Source organism: Zosterops lateralis (genome assembly GCF_965231275.1).
Source record: "Zosterops lateralis genome assembly, chromosome: 14".
NCBI lineage: Eukaryota > Metazoa > Chordata > Aves > Passeriformes > Zosteropidae > Zosterops > Zosterops lateralis.
Genome location: NC_139774.1, coordinates 2,987,671 through 3,008,872, shown reverse-complemented (window position 1 = coordinate 3,008,872; position 21,202 = coordinate 2,987,671). Strand labels below are relative to the sequence as shown.

General features: G+C 49.6%; 1 protein-coding gene across 4 annotated transcripts in view; it reads right to left on the bottom strand.

Annotated features, from left to right (window-relative positions):
- The window catches only part of NRG2 (neuregulin 2), an 84,772-nt gene extending 70,506 nt beyond the window's left edge, over positions 1–14,266 (bottom strand). For 2 of the 4 annotated variants that reach the window (XM_083871594.1, XM_083871595.1), the window contains exon 1: positions 13,957–14,264. In XM_083871594.1, coding sequence (XP_083727720.1) covers positions 13,957–14,044 — 88 coding nt within the window. In that variant the 5' untranslated portion in view covers positions 14,045–14,264. Of the gene's footprint in view, positions 1–13,956 lie in introns of all 4 variants that reach the window. The other 2 variants (XM_083871596.1, XM_083871593.1) reach the window with 2 other exon arrangements.
- Positions 14,267–21,202: the final 6,936 nt, after the last annotated feature.

Below are 21,202 nucleotides of genomic sequence, written 5' to 3'. Positions count from 1 at the left end.
GGAGATCCTGGTCAGCAAGGATTGTTTATCAACATAAACTTTATTCCCCCAGAATTCCCCTCCACTGGCGTGTTATGTAAAGCTGATGCTGCTAAAACATCCAGCTGAACTTAGGTCAAGAAAAGATGGCTTTTGAAAACCTTCCAATGGTTCATTTGCAATAAATGGCTGAGAAATAAATCATTTCAGCCCTGATGAGTCCTCAAGCAGCCAACTCTGTTAGCAGGGCAACTCCAGCAGTGAGGAACAGGGGGAGGCTTCAGTGACACATGGGGACTCGTGACAGGCACAGAAAGCAGCCAGGGAGGACCACCAGGCTGAGAGAGGCTGAGATGTTGGGTCTGACCATGCTCCTTGCTAGACCAGAGCCCCACTTCATGCAACAAGTATCACTCACTGCTTCTGAATGCTTCCCAGTGGGGAAGTCTTCTGCATTCTCTCATGGACAGGGCTGGTTTCCTGCCCTGGTGCCCACAGGCACAAACCCCTGCGTGCATTTTTCCCGAGTTTATCCAGATGACAGCATGCCTTTGCCTCATGGAAATGTCTGCCTTTCTGCCAGCCCTGCTATGCTCTTGCCTTCAGTGACTGCAGTGACAGCAACTTCCAGGGGATGCCAATGAAACCAGCCTGGAGCAGCCAGGGATGTCTGGGCTCCCACTTCTGGCCTCAGAGAGACATAGGGAATTTACATTGACATGACTTTTTTTGTATTGTCACAGTGCCCCTTTTGCTTTCAGAGACCTCAGGTTTCGATCCTGTGAGGTTCATGGTATTTCAGGGCCCCTTCCTGCTCTCCCAAAGGCAAAGGACTTTAGTTCACAGCCAGGAGTTGGGATGTGAGACCTTAGCTCAGCAGGCACAGTCTACCCACAGATCACCTCAGCTCCCCAAAGCATCATTTCCCAGGTCTCCCCAAAGCATCATTTCCCAGGTGCATCTCAGGTTTGGCAAGGTGGCACTGGGACAGTGCTAGAGGTCTGGATTTGAGGAAAAAGCTTCAGGAAGCTTCATGGTCTGGCGTGGGTGGGACACAGATGACAGCTGGGTGACCAGTCCAACAACTCAGTGAGGACCAAAGCAGAACTCCCTCCTGGAAGCACCTCCAGCTCCAAAGGGCTGCTGGTCCAGGACAGCTCATCAAGGTGATCCCCAGGCTGCTCTGACAGGTTTGGACTGGAGCAGTTAACCCAAGCCCAGTGCTGAGGGAGGGGGGCTGTCAGCTCAGCTGGTGTGCACTGCCTGTGTTCAGTGTGGCTTCCCCAGAGGGCACCAGAAGCCCTAAGGCAGGCTCTGCTCTGAAGTGCTGTCCCTTTTCTGGGCACACAGAGAGCAGCCTCCACTCCCAAGCCCTTACCTCCTGCACAGGGCTAACCCAAGGCCAGCTCAGAACAGAATCTAACCCTAACCCTAACCCTTGGCTGCCCAGGTCAACTGCAGCTGTTCCACCAGGCTCAGACAGTTAAAAGCACCAGTGTTCTTCTGCAGGAGAAGAGGGTTTAAGGCAGGACTCTGCTGCAGAACAGTCCTTTCCCTTTAAATTCACACCCTGGGCCAAGCATGTTTTGCAAGAGCCTCCCTGTGCAGACAAGCCCCGAGGCTCCAGTGCAGAAAAACGCTGCTGCTGGGGGAAGGACCCAAACCCTTCTGAGGCAGGGCCCAGCAATGCAGTGAGGCCCCAGCAATGCAGTGAGGCCCCAGCATTGCAGTGAGGCCCCAGCAATGCAGTGAGGCTCCAGCAATGCAGTGAGGCCTCAGCAATGCAGTGAGAGCCCCAGCACTGCAGCGAGGCAGGACCAATGCAGTGAGGCCCCAGCAATGCAGTGAGGCCCCAGCACTGCAGTGAGGCCCCAGCAATGCAGAGAGGCCCCAGCAATGCAGTGAGGCCCCAGCAATGCAGTGAGGCCTCAGCAATGCAGTGAGAGCCCCAGCACTGCAGTGAGGCAGGACCAATGCAGTGAGGCCCCAGCAATGCAGTGAGGCCCCAGCACTGCAGTGAGGCCCCAGCAATGCAGTGAGGCCTCAGCAATGCAGTGAGGCCCCAGCAATGCAGTGAGGGCCCAGCAATGCAGTGAGGGCCCAGCAATGCAGTGAGGGCCCCAGCACTGCAGTGAGACAGGACCAATGCAGTGAGAGCCCCAGCACTGCAGTGAGGCAGGACCAATGCAGTGAGGGCCCCAGCAATGCAGTGAGGCCCCAGCAATGCAGTGAGGCAGCTGCTGCACCTGCATGAAAAGAAGAGATGGGACAGCCCCAGAGAAATGGGCTCTCCATCACCAGAAAACACACTCAGTGTCTCTTCTGACCTGCAAAAAAGGGCAGGAAGAAAAGAAGAGAAAAGGAGGAGAGGAGGGGACAGAGACACCACATACACAGCTCTGCTCATTTAGAAATTATGAACTGGGCCTCTTCTCCCTCTCGAAAATTGTGATATGGAACTAAACAGAAGGAGATTTCTTTCCATTTCGAGACGTGTTTGGGGCTTGCTGTTATCTTTGATGTTGTGAATGCTCAGGGCCCAGATAGGACACGCTGTCTGGCTCTGTCCTGCAATCACAAAGGGTAAGAGAAATTGGAGAGTCCCAGAAAATAAAGCAAGTACAGCACCTGGGGCTTTACGGGAAATACCAGATTATCACAGCTCTGGCAATAAAACCAAAACTGCCAGCACTGCTTCAGATTACAACTGCTTCTTTCTTCCCTTCTGAGCCCCCAAAATGAACAAGACACCTACCTAACCCCACAAGAAAACCAGAGCTGTGACTCACAGAATCTCCCTCAAACAGCCACTCAAAACATTACCAACACAAAAATGTTACAACACATAAAATGAGCAGCGGCCCTGCCAACACAAGGCTGCTTCCCAAAATTGCATGGCCTGCCCACATTTTCTAAATATAGGATGGACAAGGAAACCTCTCCAGAAGTCTTAATAATAAAAAAAACCCAACAAAACCCAAACAAAATACATGCTACGTGGACAGAAGGGGTTTTGAAAACTGTTATCAACATATTTCCATTGCACTACAATATTTGCCACTCCCGCTTTCTCTTCTGTCCAGCAGCTGCAGGTAGGATGGATAAGCTTGACCACAAAAAAGAGGAATTCTCTGAACTGCAGCTTAGAAAAGTCCCACGGAACAAGAGCAGCATCACAACCTCTTGTCTGCAGATCCAGGAGGGAAGTCTGGGAGTGTGCCAGGAGAAGAGCTGAAGTGTTACTGAAAAGAATCAAACCTTGGGAGGTCTGTGGGAGCCAAGGTCACTGGGCACAGGCAGGGTCTGCAGTGCTTACACCATCACCTGCTGGGCAGATCAGCAGCGCTGCACCCTCCCCAGCAAATGAGCTGAGAGAGGAGCACTGAAGAGCCGGGAGGGCTCTGTGCTGGGGCTCCACAGCCCCACGTTGTACTGTGCCTTTACTGCTGCTTTGCAGTGCTGGCATTCAACAGCAAAATCCCCTCAGGACACGTTCCTGTAGCTCTGCCCCTTCCCCTGTTGCCCACAACAGAGAGCCAGGATCATCTGCTCACAACATTTTTTCACTTGACAGCTTTTCTTTGGTTACCAACAAACCTTTTCACCCTCGTGCCTGAAAGTGCACAACTGTGAGTCAGGAAAGCTGAGCCAGGCCCTGAGCCTCGGTGGTGAGGGTCTGGCTGCTGCAGGGCTGCCTGAGTGTCACCACAGCACGGGGGATGGGCACTGCCCTTCACCCCCAGCCTCCCACAAGGAGCCCCAGTGCCCATTTAACCATTACCTGCAACCATTCCTCCAGGTTTTTAGCATTTCCACCCCCAGCTACCACCACATTTGCCAAGATATTTGATAGGACAAGGGAAAATGGATTCAAACTGAAAGAAAGTAGGTTTAGATTGGATGTTAGGAAGAAAATCAGCCCTGTGAAGGTGGAGAGGGTGCCCAGAGAAGCTGTGGCTGCCCCATCCCTAGAAGTGTCCAAGGCCAGGTTAGAGAGGGCCTGGAGAAGCCTGGGATAGGGAATGGTGCCCCTGCCCATGGCAGGGGGTTGGAATGAGATGAGTTTTAATGTCCTTTCTGACCCAAACCAGTCTGTGATTCTAAGATTCTATGACTCAAGGTTACCCTCCTGAAATACATCCATGTTTTTTTATAGATCTTAACCCTTCATACCCAGGAGCCTCCCTTGATCCACATGTGTCTGCTTCTGACAGCAGAGAGGTTTTCTCACTCCTACATGGTGTCACTGGCCCTGCTGGACAGAAAAGGGGGGAGTCAGGGCCCTGGTATCAGAGTGGGCAGTGGGAAGGACACCCGGGAACAGGCAATTCATGCTGCCTCCCATCTTTCTGAGATGATCTTTTTAGGATAAAAGCCTCAGAATCTGGACAAAGAGTATCCATACCCGGAAGAACTGGGAGAGGTAACCCAGGACTGGGTTGGAAATGTTCTTTCAAGCAAAGCAGCACAGTCAGTATCATACACACCCTGCTTTTGGTACCGAGTCATCACTTCATGCAGGATCCAGGGTAATTTTAGGTTTGGGCTGACTCGTTTTTGCTTGGTCATATAACTGGCATCTCTGCAATGTCAGGATCTCTCCTGAGATGCAAGTTTTAGCTGTGTTTGTTACCCCACAGCTATCCAGAGAGTTTATTTTAGCATTCATTAAACGTGCCTCTCACGCAGCCTCTCAGCACAAATACAGAAACCTAATCTCATTTATTGACAAATGTGAAGCAAAATATACTTCCATGCCAAGGAGAAGTTCATTGCATTCTTTGTCCTTGCCCTTCAGGCAAAAGCCTGAATGAGCAGATGAAGCACGAAAGAACTCTGCAAGGGAAACGAGCTGTGCCTGGGGCAGTGATCAGGGAGACTCCTGGCCTCTGAAAGACATCCTGCCCTGCTCCAGCACCTCCACCCTGCATCTGTGAGCAAGGGACCTGTTAGCAAGGCTCTCTGCATCCAAACCACTTTACCACTCAGCCCTTTTCAGGCATCCAACCCACAGCACAAACCCAGCAGCTCATTCTGCTTGTGGCAGAAGCCAGAGCCCAGAGCTGGGGTCTGCTGGATGTGGAGCTGGAGCTGCTGAGCCCACCCTCAATGGCATCACAGGGCAGGCACAGAGCAGGGCAGGCTGAGGGAGCCCTGCCTTGCACTGCCAGCTGTCCACCCAAAAGGGAGAAATGTTCCCCCAGCTGTGGGCACTGGGGTGTCTCCCAGGTCTCTTCCTCACCACTATTCCTCCTGCCTCCAAGCTCTGCAGTGGAAGTCAGGCAGGTGGGATTTGGGCTTTTGTTTTTTGTTTGTTTTTTTTTGCTTTGCAATGCAGCTGAGGTTTCTCTCCTGCAGAGAGCAGTAGGTTTGCATGGGCACAGCTGAAGCTGGTTATCCTGTGTGCACAAGGACTGTGCTAGCAGTTAAAGGATCCTCCTTCTCTCCCTCCACCCGGGCCAAAATCCACATTTCTCTCTGCCAGCCCTGTTGCCCTGATTTTTCAGCCTTCTGATGTTTTCATTCTTAGACTGGAGCTTTCTCACAAATTGTAAGAAAAACAAAACCTGATATTTAGTAAATAATAAATTCCTTCCAAGGGGGAAGGACAAATTGATGGACTTCTAAGTTGACCACTGGGGTCAGACAGGTGTTACTCTCGTCCCCCAGTCGCTGATCAAATTCCAAACCCTATTTAAACCCCAAACCATAATAAAATTTCTCTTTTTCTTCCCACTTCTCAACTTGATGGGTGAGTGTGGTTCTTTTGTGTCCTCTAGTGACACAGCCCTGCCCCATTCCCCTGAGCTGAGAATTGGGCACAGGAGACAAACAGCCATGCAGTGCAGGCAGGTGTGGGCCTAATATTTCTGAGTCTGAGAGATTTTAGCCTGCTAGCAGCTGCTAACTTTTTCCCAAGGAAAAATTTCTCAAGAAAGCTTCTCAAAACAATCTTGGCAAACAACTCTCCTTTCTCAGAACAATCTTTCTCCAGGTGGTGTTCTGCTGTTTCTCTGGTTTAACCAATGGGATCAGAGAGGTGTCGTTCCTATTCACCAACCGTGTTAAGTCTGTATGGGAACACCTTATAAAAGGTAGTAAGAATTGGACAATAAAAGCCTTCTTTCTGTGCTCTTTGCTTCTGAAATATTTGGAGTCTCTCATCTTTTTTTCATGTCCTACACCAACAGGCAAAGGGGACAGGGCCAGGCTCAGAGGAGCACCTTTGCCTCCAGGCCCTGACCCACTGACCCCCAGGACCATCCACACCCAGATCCTGCTGGCACCTGAACTCCTTGGCTGACCTGCCTCCTCACATCAGCAATGTGGGCAGCTCCAGGTGCTCTGAGGAGACTCCACAAACCCATCTCTGCACTACTGCTGGAATAAGACCAGCCTGCCCCTAGACCAAGGAGATTTCTCTCCAGGAGCACAGGGGTCGAGCCCAGAGGTGGGAAGGAGCTGGGACACAGAGAGCTCTTCTGGTGTGCTTTGAACCAGAGATGGAGATGCTGAGCATGGGAGTTTTGTCAGTGGTTTGACTGCAGGAAGAGATGTACAGGAGACATAGAGGGAGCATCAGGGTTGGGACAGGCTCTGTCAGAGTAGTGTGCTAGCCAAAATTGCATCTCCACACCCCTAGAGGGCTGGAGCACATCAGGAACCAGGGAATTCTTGCAAAGCCCTATGGACTTCAAAGTGGAAGAAAAAAATAATATGAGCACAAACATATGTACACATGCACACACACAGAGTTTGGGAGGGGAATAAAGTCCCAGCCTTCAAATCAAAAACTGTTGAAAGCCAGAGGGTTGGATGTCAGCTGGTACATATCACACATCCACCAACAAAGCCAGAGGAGACAGGTCAGAGAAACATCTGCTGAGAACCTGCTGGATGGGTTTCAATCTGATTTTACCCTCAAATTAAGCAAATGTGCAAATTCTGGCACCAAAAAAAGTTTCTCTGAAGGGCTTCCAAACATCGGTCAATGATGTAGGAGATCTGGTTCAAATTTTTGGGGTATCTTTTTTTAAAAATAAACCAACTAAACACTAAAGCACCTGACTTTAGTGTAGTCTTAAGGTAAATTAAAGCTTCACAGCTTGCCTAAAGAACACTTTTTCTGTCCATCTCATACACTTGTGGCTGTCTTTCTTTTTCTGATGTGCCAGCCAGCAAATATCAGACTTGGAGAGTCTCATCCTCACCATGGATGAAAATTTAGCAAGAAAAACTGGGTTCTGGCTTCTATTTGTAGTCAAAAATCTAAGGGGATAGTAGGGATGAAGCACATTGTAGAAGAGCTCCAGGCCCACCAGACTCCCCAGAAGTTTGATCACACCATTGCTGCACACAGACAGCCTCGTGTGGCTTATTGATCTCCTCTGCAAAGCTCCTCTCCCTTGTATCGAGGAGCTCTGGCCTTCCAGACATGCCCGGACTAAAATCCATTATAAGAACTGATGACTGAGTCTGCCAAGCCTAATTGCCAGAGTTATTAATTACCTAAAATGTTTAATTTTTACCAATATCTCTTGTATTTGTTGTTACAATTTGAAACATCTCAAAAATGCAACAAGGGAGCTCTGTCCTTTTAGGACAGGAGACCATCCCAGGTCACATTGGCTCAAACACCATTTGTAGCCTGGGCACAGCACAAGAGCCAGGACAGGACTCAGCCTGGAGGCCATGCATGTCTTTCCCTGCTCTGGACACTGCCATGTGGGATGTGGAGGGAACAGTTTTGCTCCAGTCAGTCCCCTGTGGGTCCAGTGAGAGCTTCCCCCTTGGGCAGAGTGCCCTTCCCCAGCCATGTGACTTTGCTGTCCTGTCCCAGACAGGAGGTCAGCACAGCAGGTGATGCATGTCTGAGCTCCAGTCCTGCTGAAGAGGCCTTCGCCCTCCCAAAGTGCCTTCCCTGCCAGCATGTCCCTGGCCAGCCCCAGGACAGCACAAGCTGCCAGGAGCCAGAGCAAGGAGCTGCACACAGTACCCAGGGAGAACCAGGAGTGCTGGGAGGTTCCTACCCAGCCTTCCATGGCCTTCAGCCTCATCCTCAGGGACACAGGTGCAGCTTTCCTAAAGGAAAGCTCCAGGTTATCTCACAGCCTCTGCTCTCAACACTGTTTCTAGCACAGACACCCAGCCTTTACTGGGATTTCACAGTCTTGTGACTTCTCAGCCAAAGGAAGCAGCCTGGATTTAGGATCCTAGGCATGAGTTGCATCTCTCGAGTTCCTCTAGAACTTGATGTCTTCAAGTTCCCTTTAAGAGACGCCCTGTTTTTTCATGGGGCTTTGCTGCCAGAAGGAAACAAGCACACCCAAGCAGGAGGTGTGTTATCCAAAGCTCCACTCACGGATATTCCAAGAGCTGTAACAGAGCTCTCAGGCACTGGAAAAGGCACAGGGTCCCACAACCCCCATGCTGAGCATCCCCTCTCAGGCACCTGAAAGCACTGATTGGAATCTGAGGGAAAATGAGAGGGGGTCAGAGAAACAGGAGGCTCATCTCCCCCCATTTCACTGTCTCAGGAGTTATACCACAGGATCACCTGCCCTAATCTCATCCGAGCAGTTTTTGGCTGCAGTTCCATTGGAGCTCAGCCCTGAGCCAAGCCTAGAGCTCAGGGCAGCTCTCAGAGCAGGATTCTGACAGTCCAGAGGCAGGAGGAAGGATGTCAGAGCCTGGCTGCCCATGGCAGCACAGCTTTCCTTCAGCCAGGTTGCAGCTGGAGCCCATCACATTAATGAGGCAGGAGAATGAGCTGAGCACGACCTCCAAGGTCAGCAGCCAGGCTGTGCTCAGCCCCTCGCCAGATGTTCCTCCTCTTTCCAGAGACTGCCTTTCCCAGGTTACTTACACCTCCAAAAAGGGATTGGAGATGGAATGCCCAGGGCTCTGACTCACCAGCTTTTGGATCCATAGTGGGATTACTTACTAATGTACTGTTCTGCTGCATCCTGCCCCTGCCAGGCATTCCTAGCCCTGCAGTCTGCCTGCGTGGAGAGATGGGTTATTCCTCAACCCTGCTGGGTCCCTCTCCCATAACTCCTGTTTGTATTAACACCTGGGACTATGAGCCACGGACAGTGGAGGAACAGAGCTGCACATTCTGTTCAATCCCTCTTTCAGCAGGGTTCCAGGGAAGACCAGAAAGGAGCTGGGATTTACCTCTTCCTTTACCCCAGCATGAATCACTGGAGCTTGTGAGTCAGACCCCCCTGCATTCCCAAAGCTGAGCAAGTTTCTGCACGTTCCCCAGTGCGTGGTAACTGTCCCCATGTGTGCCCCGAGCCACATGGAGCACCAGCCCATGGATTGAGCCAGGGGAAACATGCATTGGACAGATCCTGGAGCACAGCTGACATCTGGTACCTTGTGTGTCTGGGTGTTTATAGAAAACAGAGCTGCTACTGTAGGATATCCGCTGTGGGTTATTCTTCTTGTAAACAAACCTTTCTGGCTAATATTTCTAGGAGTTCCTTAGAACTGGAGTCTTTCCTGTGAGGAGAAAGCTGAGAACAAATAAGGAGCATGTTCACCCTGCAGCATGGACACAGCCCACACAGAGGTGCCATGGTTGTGCTGCTGTTGAGTATCTCTGAGGCCACGAGCTTCCACCACACAGCCTGCACTCAGCACCTGCCAGGGGCTTCCACAGGTCTCCCCAAACTCTGTGATAACATGGCAAACTCTAGTAACTCTAAAGCACCCCAGGCTCATAGACCTGGGCAATGTGCACCTGCCTCTGCTACAGTGCCACTGCTGGCTCGTGCCCAGGGGCACCTTTCCCCTTCAAGCTTTGGGAGTTTCAATTGCAATACTCTTCTGCACAACCTTTCTTCCAGTTCCTGACTCATCTGGGAACTGAGGTCAAGGCAGTTCCTACTGAAACATGAGATACTCTGTGCAGAGACTCTTCACCTGCTCTCTGGGTAGTTTTCCAGCATTAGCAATTGCCATGGGCAGTTCAAGAGAAAGCACAGTGCCTGTGCTGCCAGCTTCTTAGCACTGACAAACAACAAAAAGATGAAACACATGCAATGTTTTTCTCAACACCAAATAAAAATAAGAGGGAATGCCTGGAATTGCTGGGGAATTTAACCAACCAAATGCTTTACATTTCTCTGGTCTTTTCTCCCCAAGTGACCTCACAAAAGTACAGATGAAATGCAGACCCCTTTCAATTTGCGCCTTGCCCATCATCCTGGCAAGGCTTCCTCCAGCCCTTTTTTCTTCTCATCCCAATCCCCTGCCACAGCTCTGCTGCTGCTCAGCTCTGCTGTGAATGTGGGCATTGGTCTTGCTCCGTTTGTCCCATTTCCTCAGAGTCTACTCCAAATCTTTCAGGATGTGCCAGGACAGCTCCTTTTGCACTCACAGTCTTGTCTGAATGTCACGACTTTGATTGCCCCATGCCACACACAGTACACAATAAAATACATCTTCTCTCACAGAGAGGAAATTCTCTCCCAGACCTGAAGGTTGTGGGAGCATTTCGCATTAATTTGTGGGTCTGTTCCTACATCCTGCAGCTCACGTAGTCCCTGCAGGGTGTGCCTTCCACGTGTGCTGGGTGGGACACAGGATTTTTCAATGCATGTCACAAAAGTGTAAAAGAGGGATCCTCATGGTTTGTGCTCATAGGTGGACACCATCTCCCTCTGGAGGCCTTCACAGGCTCTTCCACTGGCTAAAGCTGCAGCCAAGGCTCTCACTTTAGGGCAGCTGCATCGCTAGAGGCATGAAAATATGAGTTTAGGTTAAAGACAGTCCTTGTCCTCAGAACAAAGTTAGCACTTCACATGAGATCAGCAATCCTCTTTTACACATTCACAGAAGCCAAAACAATTGTGTTAAAAGCCACAGTGGAAGACAAATCCTCTCCTACCCTGAGTTTTAGAGACCTCAGGGGAAATGTAGCACACCCCGTGGCACATGGATCTTTCAGCTCTTTCCTGAATCAGCTCTTTCCTGAGACTACTGTTTCAGCCCTCTCTCCCTTCCAGAGGTTCTCCTGCTGCTCTGGTTCAGTGGCAGTGAAGAGCTTTACCTGGGGCAACTCCCCCAGAGCAGTTGGCAGGGCTGGGACATCACCTCTGGAAGTCCAGGTGAGCCTTGGCCATGCCAGAGCTGTCCTGGGGCTCTGCAGAGCACACCCCCAAGGGGTGTCTGAGTGTAATTTTCCATGCAGACACCCAAGAGCACAGGGGTAGATCAAGACTGTCAGAACGCCCCAGGGATCAAAGTTTGGCCCCCACCAGAGGCTGGTCAGGGATGCAGTGTGAAGGATGAAGGCTTTGCACTCTGCCATCATTCCCTTACTTTCCCCTGCACAGACAATCACACGAGTTGGGCTGTTCTGCTATCTGTAGAGATTGCATGAGATTATTGTAGATTCCCCTTCTGCCTCCTGGTTTCAGGGGGGGTCAGCATATCCCTTTTGCAGGGAAATTCTACAGCCTGGGAAAACAAAGAACACAACTGCACCTGACAGTGCCCAGCCAGTGCCCTGGTGTGTGCTAGGGCTGGTTTTTTCATCAGCCTGCTGGAGAGCAGCCTGAGGTCCAGCCTCAAGCTGAACAGACGGTCCACAGGATGATCTGCTGCCCAGAGTGAGGGTCTGTGTGCCTGCACTGGGGCATCCACTCAGAAGTGGTTGGAGGAGGAATTCCTCACTTCTACAGGTTCTTTTGGGGAGCCACTGCTATAGTGTCCCTTAGATCACATAGCAAAGGTGACCCACCATGTGAAAAGGTGTTCTCAGGTTCCATTGGACCCAACCAGCCCAACCCAAAGGGAGGCTGGATTCAGAGACACCAGAGACTATCAACTGTCTTCTTCTAATGTAGCCACAGAGCAAAGAGAGGGCAACCTCTGTAGCGATACAGGGCAAAGGAGCAACCTGGATCTAAACTCTCCAATTAACAAGGAATGCAAATAAAAGGAGCCAAATACAGAACCTTTCAGTTCTCTGGTTGAGGTACAAACAGGATGATAGAATCATTTAGGTTGGAATAGATCTCTAAGATCAACAAGTCCGACCTTTGACCAATCACCACCTTTTCAACCAGAGCAGAGCATTGAGTGCCACATCCAGTAATTTCTTGAACACCTCCAGGGATGGTGACTCCATGACCTGATCAATGCAATCACCCCCAATGATCAATGCAGTCATCCCCAATGATCAATGCAATCATCCCCAATGATCAATGCAGTCATCCCCAATTCTACTCTGGATCCATTAGTAGGGAGAAAAGGGTTTTGCACTTCAGTCAAGGTGCCAATTGTGAGATATATATGTGATAAAACAGCCTGATGATGCATCCCAGAAGAGGCTGGAATGTCAGTGGGAGTAACGACAGGTAAAAAGTCTTTCCATTTTCTCTCCAGGGCAGTGAACTATTGCAGGGCTTTGATGTGGCACTACAAAACTGAGCCTCAGATCACACCTGGCCCTTCTCAAAGCAGGTGGCTGCTCCCTGGGCAGTCCCAGTGTCCCTGCTGTGCCCGAGCCAGTGCCTCCCAGTGCACCAGCCTCTCCTGCTCCCAGCAGAGGAGATGCCCACAATGCAGGCACTGCCCTGTGCCCTCTGCACAGGGGCAGGGGTGATGTTGGTCATGGCTTGAGAGACCCCTCAGCCCCTGCACCCTCCTGAGCCCCCAGGGCAGAGCCCATCATCTTCAAGTAGCTGTTGCTCCTGCCTGGTGATTCCGAGCTCCCTGTCTTGAAGCTTTTCCAAAAGCCTCCTCCCAGATCCCACAGCAACCCCATCTCTGTTCTGATGTCACCAGCCTGCCACAGCATCAGCACCCACTGCCATCCCAGCAGCTCAGGGCAGAGCTGGTGGAGGAGCCCCTGCTCTGGGCACAGCAGAGCCCCCATGCTCAGGGTCAAGGGATGAAAAGGGGAAGAGGCAAATCCTGCCACCAGTGATGCCAGTGCAAAGCCTGCTCAGGTCAAGAGCTGTCACTCCTGTCACTGCAGCAGGACCAAGAGCAGAACTGCAGGCAGGCAAGTGAGGAGCTGAACTGACAGGCTCGGGACAGGACCCGGTCCAGCTTGGAGCCTCTTTTAACACTGATAAAACACAAAGCCTGACACAGTCGCTGCTCTCTCCAAATGCATTGACAGATAAACCACAGATAAGAAACAGCCCAGGATAATCCCTCCCTGATACCATGAGAGAGAAAGGAATTACACTGGGCTGCATTACCACCAAATCTTCTGTATCTTTCCAAGACAGTTCTTGCACTACTCATGTACTCAGGAATGGAACTGTATCCCTTAAAACGTTTAATCCTGGCAATATCATAAATATTGTCTTACTCAGTCAGCAAGGAGCAGTCAGATCTCCGAAGAACAGCCTGATTTCAGGAGTATCAGCATATCAGCAAAGAGCCCGTGTGTCTATTACTACAGGTCATTGCAGTTACCTCAAAAACCGAGGCTATAACTAAAATCTGATCTCTGAGAGTTGGTCTGTCTCAAGGAACAGTACCCGTGATCCTCCAAAATTATGGCTTTTGATATTTACCTCAGGAAGGAGCGAGAAAACAGCCAACTAAACAGCAAATCACCACACAGCAGAACCCCCAGAGAATCAGCACAAACCCCCTCAATTCCCCTATCACCATGACAGGAGCTGAGTACTGCTGTTCATGAAAGAGCATATTGCCCTGAAGGCTTGGGGCTTTGGGTATTTAAACGAAAGCAAAAATTTAAAAAAAAAAAATTTAAAAAGAGGAAAGAAAAAGAGGAGGGGAAAGAAAAAAGATAAGATGAAGAAGAAATCAGACCTGTAACAAAAGCAGATCTATAATAGCATGAAATATGAATGAGATGCAGAGATTTGCACACTCGCCTGGCAAACAGTCCCTGGCATTTGCACCCTCATGCAACCCACAACTACTTTCCTGCTGGCTCGTCTCTTCTTCCTTTAAGTAAAATTTGTTAAAAATGGGAAGTACCTTTTCCTGGGTCAGGTTCTCTTTCCCCTTTTTTCCCTTCTTTGTTCTTTTTGTTCTTTCCTTTCACTTTTTTCTTGCTCTCGGACATTCTGCACAAGTGTTTACAGTCTCAGGAAAAGACAGTCCACACCAGATCTATATGCCCCACGACTGCTACTCCAAATGTTACTTGCCAGCTGCAACTTCCGACTGTTCTTATATTGTTTCTGACAGACAACACCCACCACTGGGTGGAGAAGCAAAACTTTAACCGTTTGCTCACTGCTCCCAATTGCCTGAAGAGATGCCCTGGGTTGCAGTGGGAGGGTGAGGGAAGCAGGGCTGCGGGACAGGAGAAGCTCAGCCGGGAGTGTCTTGGACACATGAAGTCCAGAGGTGGTTTTCCACCTGCTGATTCTGCCTCTGACTGGAAGTTCTGAACAGCTTCTGGAGCATCACTGAAATGGGTGGGTTTGGGAGTTGCTGAGGTTCAGACAGTGATATGAGAGAGGCAGTGGAGTCTAAAGAAAAGGGCAGAGGTTTGCCAACCATTTTCATTTTGCTTTGATCCTGCAGAGGGGTTAGGTTGGCCTTTCTCTTCCTATTGTTGTTCCCACCATAAATCAGAGTGACTTCACCTGCCCTTGCACCCAGCTCTTTGCTGCCCCACGAAGTCTTTCCAAAAGTAAGGAATAGCTGGAGAGCCCTTACCTGCACTTCTTGTCTCTGTCCTCCATCTCTGGGAGTTCTAGGTGGTTGGATAAGCCCACATCTCACCTGCTTGGGGGTCAGACCCTTTCCAAAATCCAACACATGATGAGTGAGTCATCCCAATCCCCTTCTGCAGGGCTGCCCATGCTGACAACATCTCAAAAGTCCACCAGGATCCCCAGCTGGAAAGCCCCAGAGAACTGCCAAATCACTCCCAGAAGCAGCTAGGGGCTTCAAAGGCCCAAAGGGGCCAGAGGTTGTGGGGCATTGGGTAGCACATTAGATCCAGTTATCCATGAATCCAACCCAGCTCCGCACTGGTGAGCAAAGCGTGTCCTCCAGAGACGCGCTCCCGCCTGGTGTGTGGACATGGAGAAATGAACGAGGTATCAGCCCCCTTGGGATCCTCTCCCAGTGGTTAATCACTCTCATTGTTAACAATGTCTGCCTGCTCTGAAGTGAAATATCTGGCTTCACTGTCCAGCCATTGTTTCTTACTCTTGTTTTCTCCTCTAGATTAAAAAGCCCTTCAGCAACTGGTATTTTCTCCCATGGAAGTACTTACACTCTGTAATTAAGTTATCCCTCAATTTTCTTTTTTGATAAGCTAAACAGATCAAGTTGTTAGTTGTTGTTTGTTTTTGTTTTTGGTTTTTTTTTTTCCATTCCTTGCTGTATGGCATTTTCCCCAGCTCAGGATCATATCTGTGGCTATCCCATTTTGCAATATCCTACTTAAGCTAAGAACACAAAAACCAGGCGCTATTCCATTGTCTCTTGTGGACAGAGGAAAATACAGAGGCAAAATCCCTACTGCCACCCATTCCCAGCCTTTTAACTCCCAAGTGCTACATTCAGGCACTGGGCTTCACATGAAAAATCTGTCCCTCTGTGTTTCTACTGCAGGTCCTACCAAGTCCCTGCTCTGCCAGACAGAGTCACCAAGAGGAACTATTTTGCTCTTTCACAGCCCCAGTCTCTGTGGTGAAGCTTCTTTTTGTTTTCAAGGGGCCAGCGTGCCAAGCCACACTGAGTACCCTCTTAGCTTCTTTCTTCCCACTGACCCTTGAAACCCCACCAGTCTCTGTCTTTCTTGCTGATTTTATGAGCATTTTCACCTCCAGGTGATGATGATCTCACAGAAAAACCTCATGGAGCAGTGACCTCCTGCCAGCACTGGCCTTCTGGTACATGTTAGTCAAACACTCCTTCACCTGTATGTGAGGGGCAGAGGAGACCTCCCAACACTCCCCTTGCAGAGGAAAGGACCTTAAAGCTCATGTCATTCCACCCCTGCCTTGGGCAGGAACACCTTCCACTCAACCAGATTGCTTCAAGCCCTGTCCAAGCTGGCCTTGGACACTTCCAGAGATGGGGCAGCCACAGATTCTCTGGGAAACCTGTGCCAGGGTCTCCTCACCCTCACAGGGAGGAATTTCCTCCTAATATCTAATCTATACCTACCCTGTTTCAGCTTAAGGCCATTCTCCTTATCCTCTCACTCTATGCCCTTGTGAAAAGTCCTTCTCCAGCTCTCCTGTAGGCACCTTTAGATACCTGAAGGCTGCTATAAGGTCTCCCTGAAGCCTTTTCTTCTCCAGACCCTCCATGTTTCCTTGTCACAGGACAGCAGCAGTCCATGATGCTGTTTCTTTTCGAAAAGCAAGGTAATAGTGGTTACTGACCAGTGAGTGTCTTCTGTGTCATTATGAATGATGATTCCCACATGGTTATTCCACTTTGGCTCATTACCATATTTCTCTTAGCTAATTTGTTTGTAAAGTCCTGCAATTTTGTACTTGAGCTCTACTTGATGGGTAATTTCCCTCCAGATGTCTTTAAGCTTGTTGTCTACACATCATAATTCCAGATGTACATGGATCGCTACCTATTTTTCCCTTTACTAAATCTGTCAATGTTCTTACTGTTTCCAGTTGTGGCATTTGGTACTACCAAGATAGGACATCTATGGGCTAAATCTTGTCCACACTTGTGACTCTGAAACCTCACCTTTCTTGGCCTCTGCTCCAAGAGCTCCCAGTTCTACTCATTTTCTTGAGAATGTTTTAACGTCCAACCAATCTCACCCAGTTTTCCTCAGCCTTGGGAAAAGGGCTTCTTAGAATCCTCAGGAATGTTCTGTACCTGTGATTAGAGCTCTCATCTCGTATCTTGTGTGAATGGAAACCCACCATGGGCACTGTCCCCAGGCCAACCATGAAGGCTTAAGACAGCCACCTAAATCCATAAGACAGCATTTACCAGGCACAATGAGGCCCATCCTCTTGGTTTAGGTGTTAAATCTGATGAATTTTGAGAGACTTGGATGTTTTACTCCTAGGGATAGCTGCCTTGCCAGCACATGTGTCCTGAATGGATTTGTGTCATAAAAACCACATTTTCCTCCCTCCTTTCTTTCCTTTTGCAATTATATTTTCATCCTGAAATAGCTTTTCCCACCAATTTCTCCACATGAGGACCATATTTTTAAGCTCCTCCCCACCATTTCTGAAGATAAACTATAGCTCTTTCTCCACCCCAGCATATTTGCCTCCATTCCTGTTAAAGACACAAAGTCTGTGTGTTCTTAGGATCACCTTTCCAAAGTCCTTGTGTTTAGCAGAGGTTTTTAAAGGCAACAAGTGCAGCTAAGATGATGCCCTACCTTTTCTTCCTCCCTCTTTTTCCAGATGAACGAATAATTAAAGATTCCTTTCTGCTGAACTGTGCTCAGAGGGTGAAGCTGTGCACAGCTCAGCTTCAGCATCAGAAAATGAAAATCCAAGTCTAAGGAGAAAGTGGCAGTGTGTGTCTTGGCCCCACCATCCTGAGCAGCCTGGGGTTTGTGATGGGAAGAGACAGCCCCAGCAACAGCCAGTGTGGCTATTTTTGTACATTGGCACAATCCCAGTCTCACCTGTGACAGGTGAGAGATATGACATGTAGATTAATTTTTACCTTGGCAGGTGTACATCTCGTACATCTTGATGCCTTATCCAAGGGTCTGGCCCCTGTCCCAGGGCAGGGACCCGCCCTCCAGATCCAGCTTTATCCTGGATCCTGTGGAATACGCTGTCTCCTGAACAATCCCAACACCCACACACAGGAGCTACATCCAGCACACGACTTCAGTCCTCCTGTGGCTGCACTGATACAATTAAACCTTCCAATGGCAGCCGAATTCCAGCTTGGTGTCCCAGGTGCCTCATCTGGTGGTCAGCACATATCTGAACGGCTGTGCTCTCACAAGTCACTTCATATTTCATTCTAAAACAGCTTTTAATGTTTATGGCTTTGAACAGCCTCGTGGAGAGTTATAACCTAAACCACCATCGACACATGGGTTTTTCAGTCTTTACAATTCCTATACAGCTTTAAGCTTGAAGGAGAGGAGGGATGTAATTACATAAGAGGCTGAGCCATACCTTAAGCACAGATAATTCTTGCATGAAATCCAGCATTCTGAGCAGCAGGGCGAGTTTACCAGGCAGAGAATCCTTACTCCCAATAGGATTTGCCTATATGCAAACCCAACAAGTTGGGATCCTTTATAATCCCCTGGAAATCAGAACAGACATCAAGCAAAAGAGAACCTCCCTACCTCATCCCCTACATGGTATCCATTGCCATCAGATGCTGTGGAATTGCTTCTTCAAACAAAGATCCCAGATCAGCTCGGTGGAGAATGGAGTCTGTGGAGAGGAGCAACACTGCTGCTCTGCACTCTGGCTCCTTTTCTGGGAGGATGGAAGGCACTGCTCCCGGGCGGAACAGCAGTGTGCTCTCCCGGGAAAAACAGCCAGCTTTGCATCTGGAAAGAAATTAATGCACCACCTCCCGGCCTGATGGGGATTAATAAAAAAGCTCTGAGCCATCACTGCTCCTTGATATTAGCTGAAACCCAGACAGCAAGCCCGTTCCAGCTCCTGCAGACTCCAAATTTCAGGAGCGAAGTCAGGCGCGCACGCTCCGCACACGTCTGTAGCTGCATTTTCAGCAGCAGCCCTGGGAGCACAATGACCCATTTTAAATCATGGCTTTCTCACAATCTTCCACTGCTGGTTAACTCTGCCTTCACTGGCATCACCAGGAGGTGGCCATCAGCTTCTGGGGAACCTCTGTGTCACATTCCATGGACTGTCCTGGAACTGCCAGCTCCTGTGGAATGGTGGAGTCAACCCAAAATTGATGGTAGCCAGAAAACAAATACTTGCACATTATTTCTGGAGATGTGGAATAAAGGAAGGCACAGTAGGACTGTAACTGTCAGCATCCTCCTTTGGCTTATCAATGCAATCTGCTGGACACCTTTTCTCTACGACCCTTTCCCTACAAGGCACAGCAGACTTGGCAAAAAGGCTATGGCATCATGAAAGCAGCAAAGCCGAGGCTCCTGACAAGCAGAGTCCCTCCTGCAGTTCTCTGGAGCAAACCCACTGCAAAGCCCTTGTGCCACTTCTTGAGACCCTGGGGGTTATCCCCTCACAAGCATCTCCTGCCAGAAGACAAGATACTGGCACTTGCTGGACCACCAGCTCAACACAAGCTGTGCAGCAGGTTTGTCTGCTGGCACTGACAAGCTGGGAAAGGTATTTTTGAGCTAAAAATACCATCCTGCTTTGTGCAGCCCTTGCTGCCATGAAGGAAAAGAGAAAAACCACTCAGCAAGTACAGCTATTTATCTGTCCAATAAGAACAACGAAGCTCCACTCAAGCATTGCCCAACAGCCCTGCATTGCACAAATGGCCTTTTTGCCATTCTCAGTTTCCCCATCTGCATTTTCCCAAATCCAGCCTCACACCCACTGCACGTGTACATACAGCTCTGAAAGGGGACAAGTCTTGTGGATGCTTGATAGAGATCTGACACAGCCAGCCCAAGTAGGATAATTTCACACACCATCTCCCTTTCCTTTTCATCCTTAACGAATCAAATCCCCATCCTGATAGGATTTATCACATAGCAGTTGTCTTACAGCCATACACAGTTTTGCTCACAAAAGTAAATGTTTTACCAAATCTTATTGAACTCCGGCTGAATTTAATTCTAAAAGCAGGCAGAAAGACAGGGAAGCAGCTCCTGAAGGTGTCCTCAACCCACTGACACATTCAGCAAGCCCATCCCTCGGACTCTGATGTCAACAGAGTCACTGTCAGCTCAGAGAAATCCCAGCCCTTGTTGGCAGCTGCTCCATGTGAGATGAGATGAGAACTGGGGCTACACCAGTCTCCACTGCTGGGGAAGATGGGCACTGTGGGTGACCTTTTGGTGTCTCTGTGGGTGCCCTTTTGTCACACAGGTGCCCTTTGATGTCAGGGTGCCCTCCCACAGCTGTCAGATCAGTCACTCCTTGTGACCCTGGGTGCTCCTGGCCCATCACAGCCTGACACAGTCCATGCTGAGCTTGGGGTCAGGCTCCATCCCTGCTTTGGAAGGGCAGTACAGAGGGTTAGTGTGTGAGCAGGCTCAGCTGATGGGCTTTGAATCACAGATCTGCCCTTTCCATCTCACAAACTGAGCTTCTGAGGCTGCTTAGAACAGCCCTGCTGTGAAGTGACACAAACTCACTCATCACTCTGGGACAGCTCCAGTTAAGTTACTGTGTCTGTGTCCATGAGCCAGCCCAAACACCTTAAAAGCAGAATTCAGCTCCTTGCTGACCCCTTCACCCCAGCCCTCAGCACCTCTGAAATCCTCCTGGATGTTTATCATCCCAGCAAGAGCCATCTGCCGTTTCCTTCAACAATTCCTCTTTATTTCCCCTTCCTGCCCCTGCAAACAACAACAATTTCCACATGAAATCAATGAACAGGGCATCCTCCATTCATGCCTCCATCCTAAGCCTCTCAACTAGGTCTGGCCAGAAAAGGCTACGAAGTTTTGTGGAAAATTCCATGAATTCTTAAGGTCTCTTTTTCTCTGGAGGCAACTCTGCTAAAGTGCTGAAGGCCCCAGCAGGTTATAGCCTCCCACAAAGAAATGGGAAAGTTGCTTTTAGGAATGTTTATATTTAAGGGATAGCATGAAGCCTCTCCAGCTCAGCTCTTTGCCTGCTCACAGGGTCAGTCTGGAGCTGGAGGAGTTGAAGTGGAGGCAGAGCCTATGCAAGGGGCACTCTGACACCTCAGCTGCTTATCTGAGTGGATCAAAGAGTGATCCTTGATTGAGCACTGTGCCAGCCCTATGCACAGCCTGGAGAGCTCTGTAGGAGGTTCTGCTTCCCTGCAGGCACTCTGAGCCAGCATCACCCCTCCTGTCCCACACATCCATCAGTTCCTCACACCTACACCCCCAGGCTGCTGCCCAGACCCACGGCATGTCTGCAAGGCAAAATGCATCCCAAACCACAGCCACACAGCCAAGGACAGAAAAAGCACATCTTTTGTGTTAGCTCCCCCATTCAGAAAAGAGCTTGGACAGGACAAAGGTTGGACAGGAGGAACTGAGACCACATGGAACAAAAATGATCAGAAGCTGCTCTTGGAGCTCCCAGAGATCTGAACTTGGGCAAGAGGCTGCCTGTAGGAGATGTGTAAGAGCTCATGAGGGTCCACA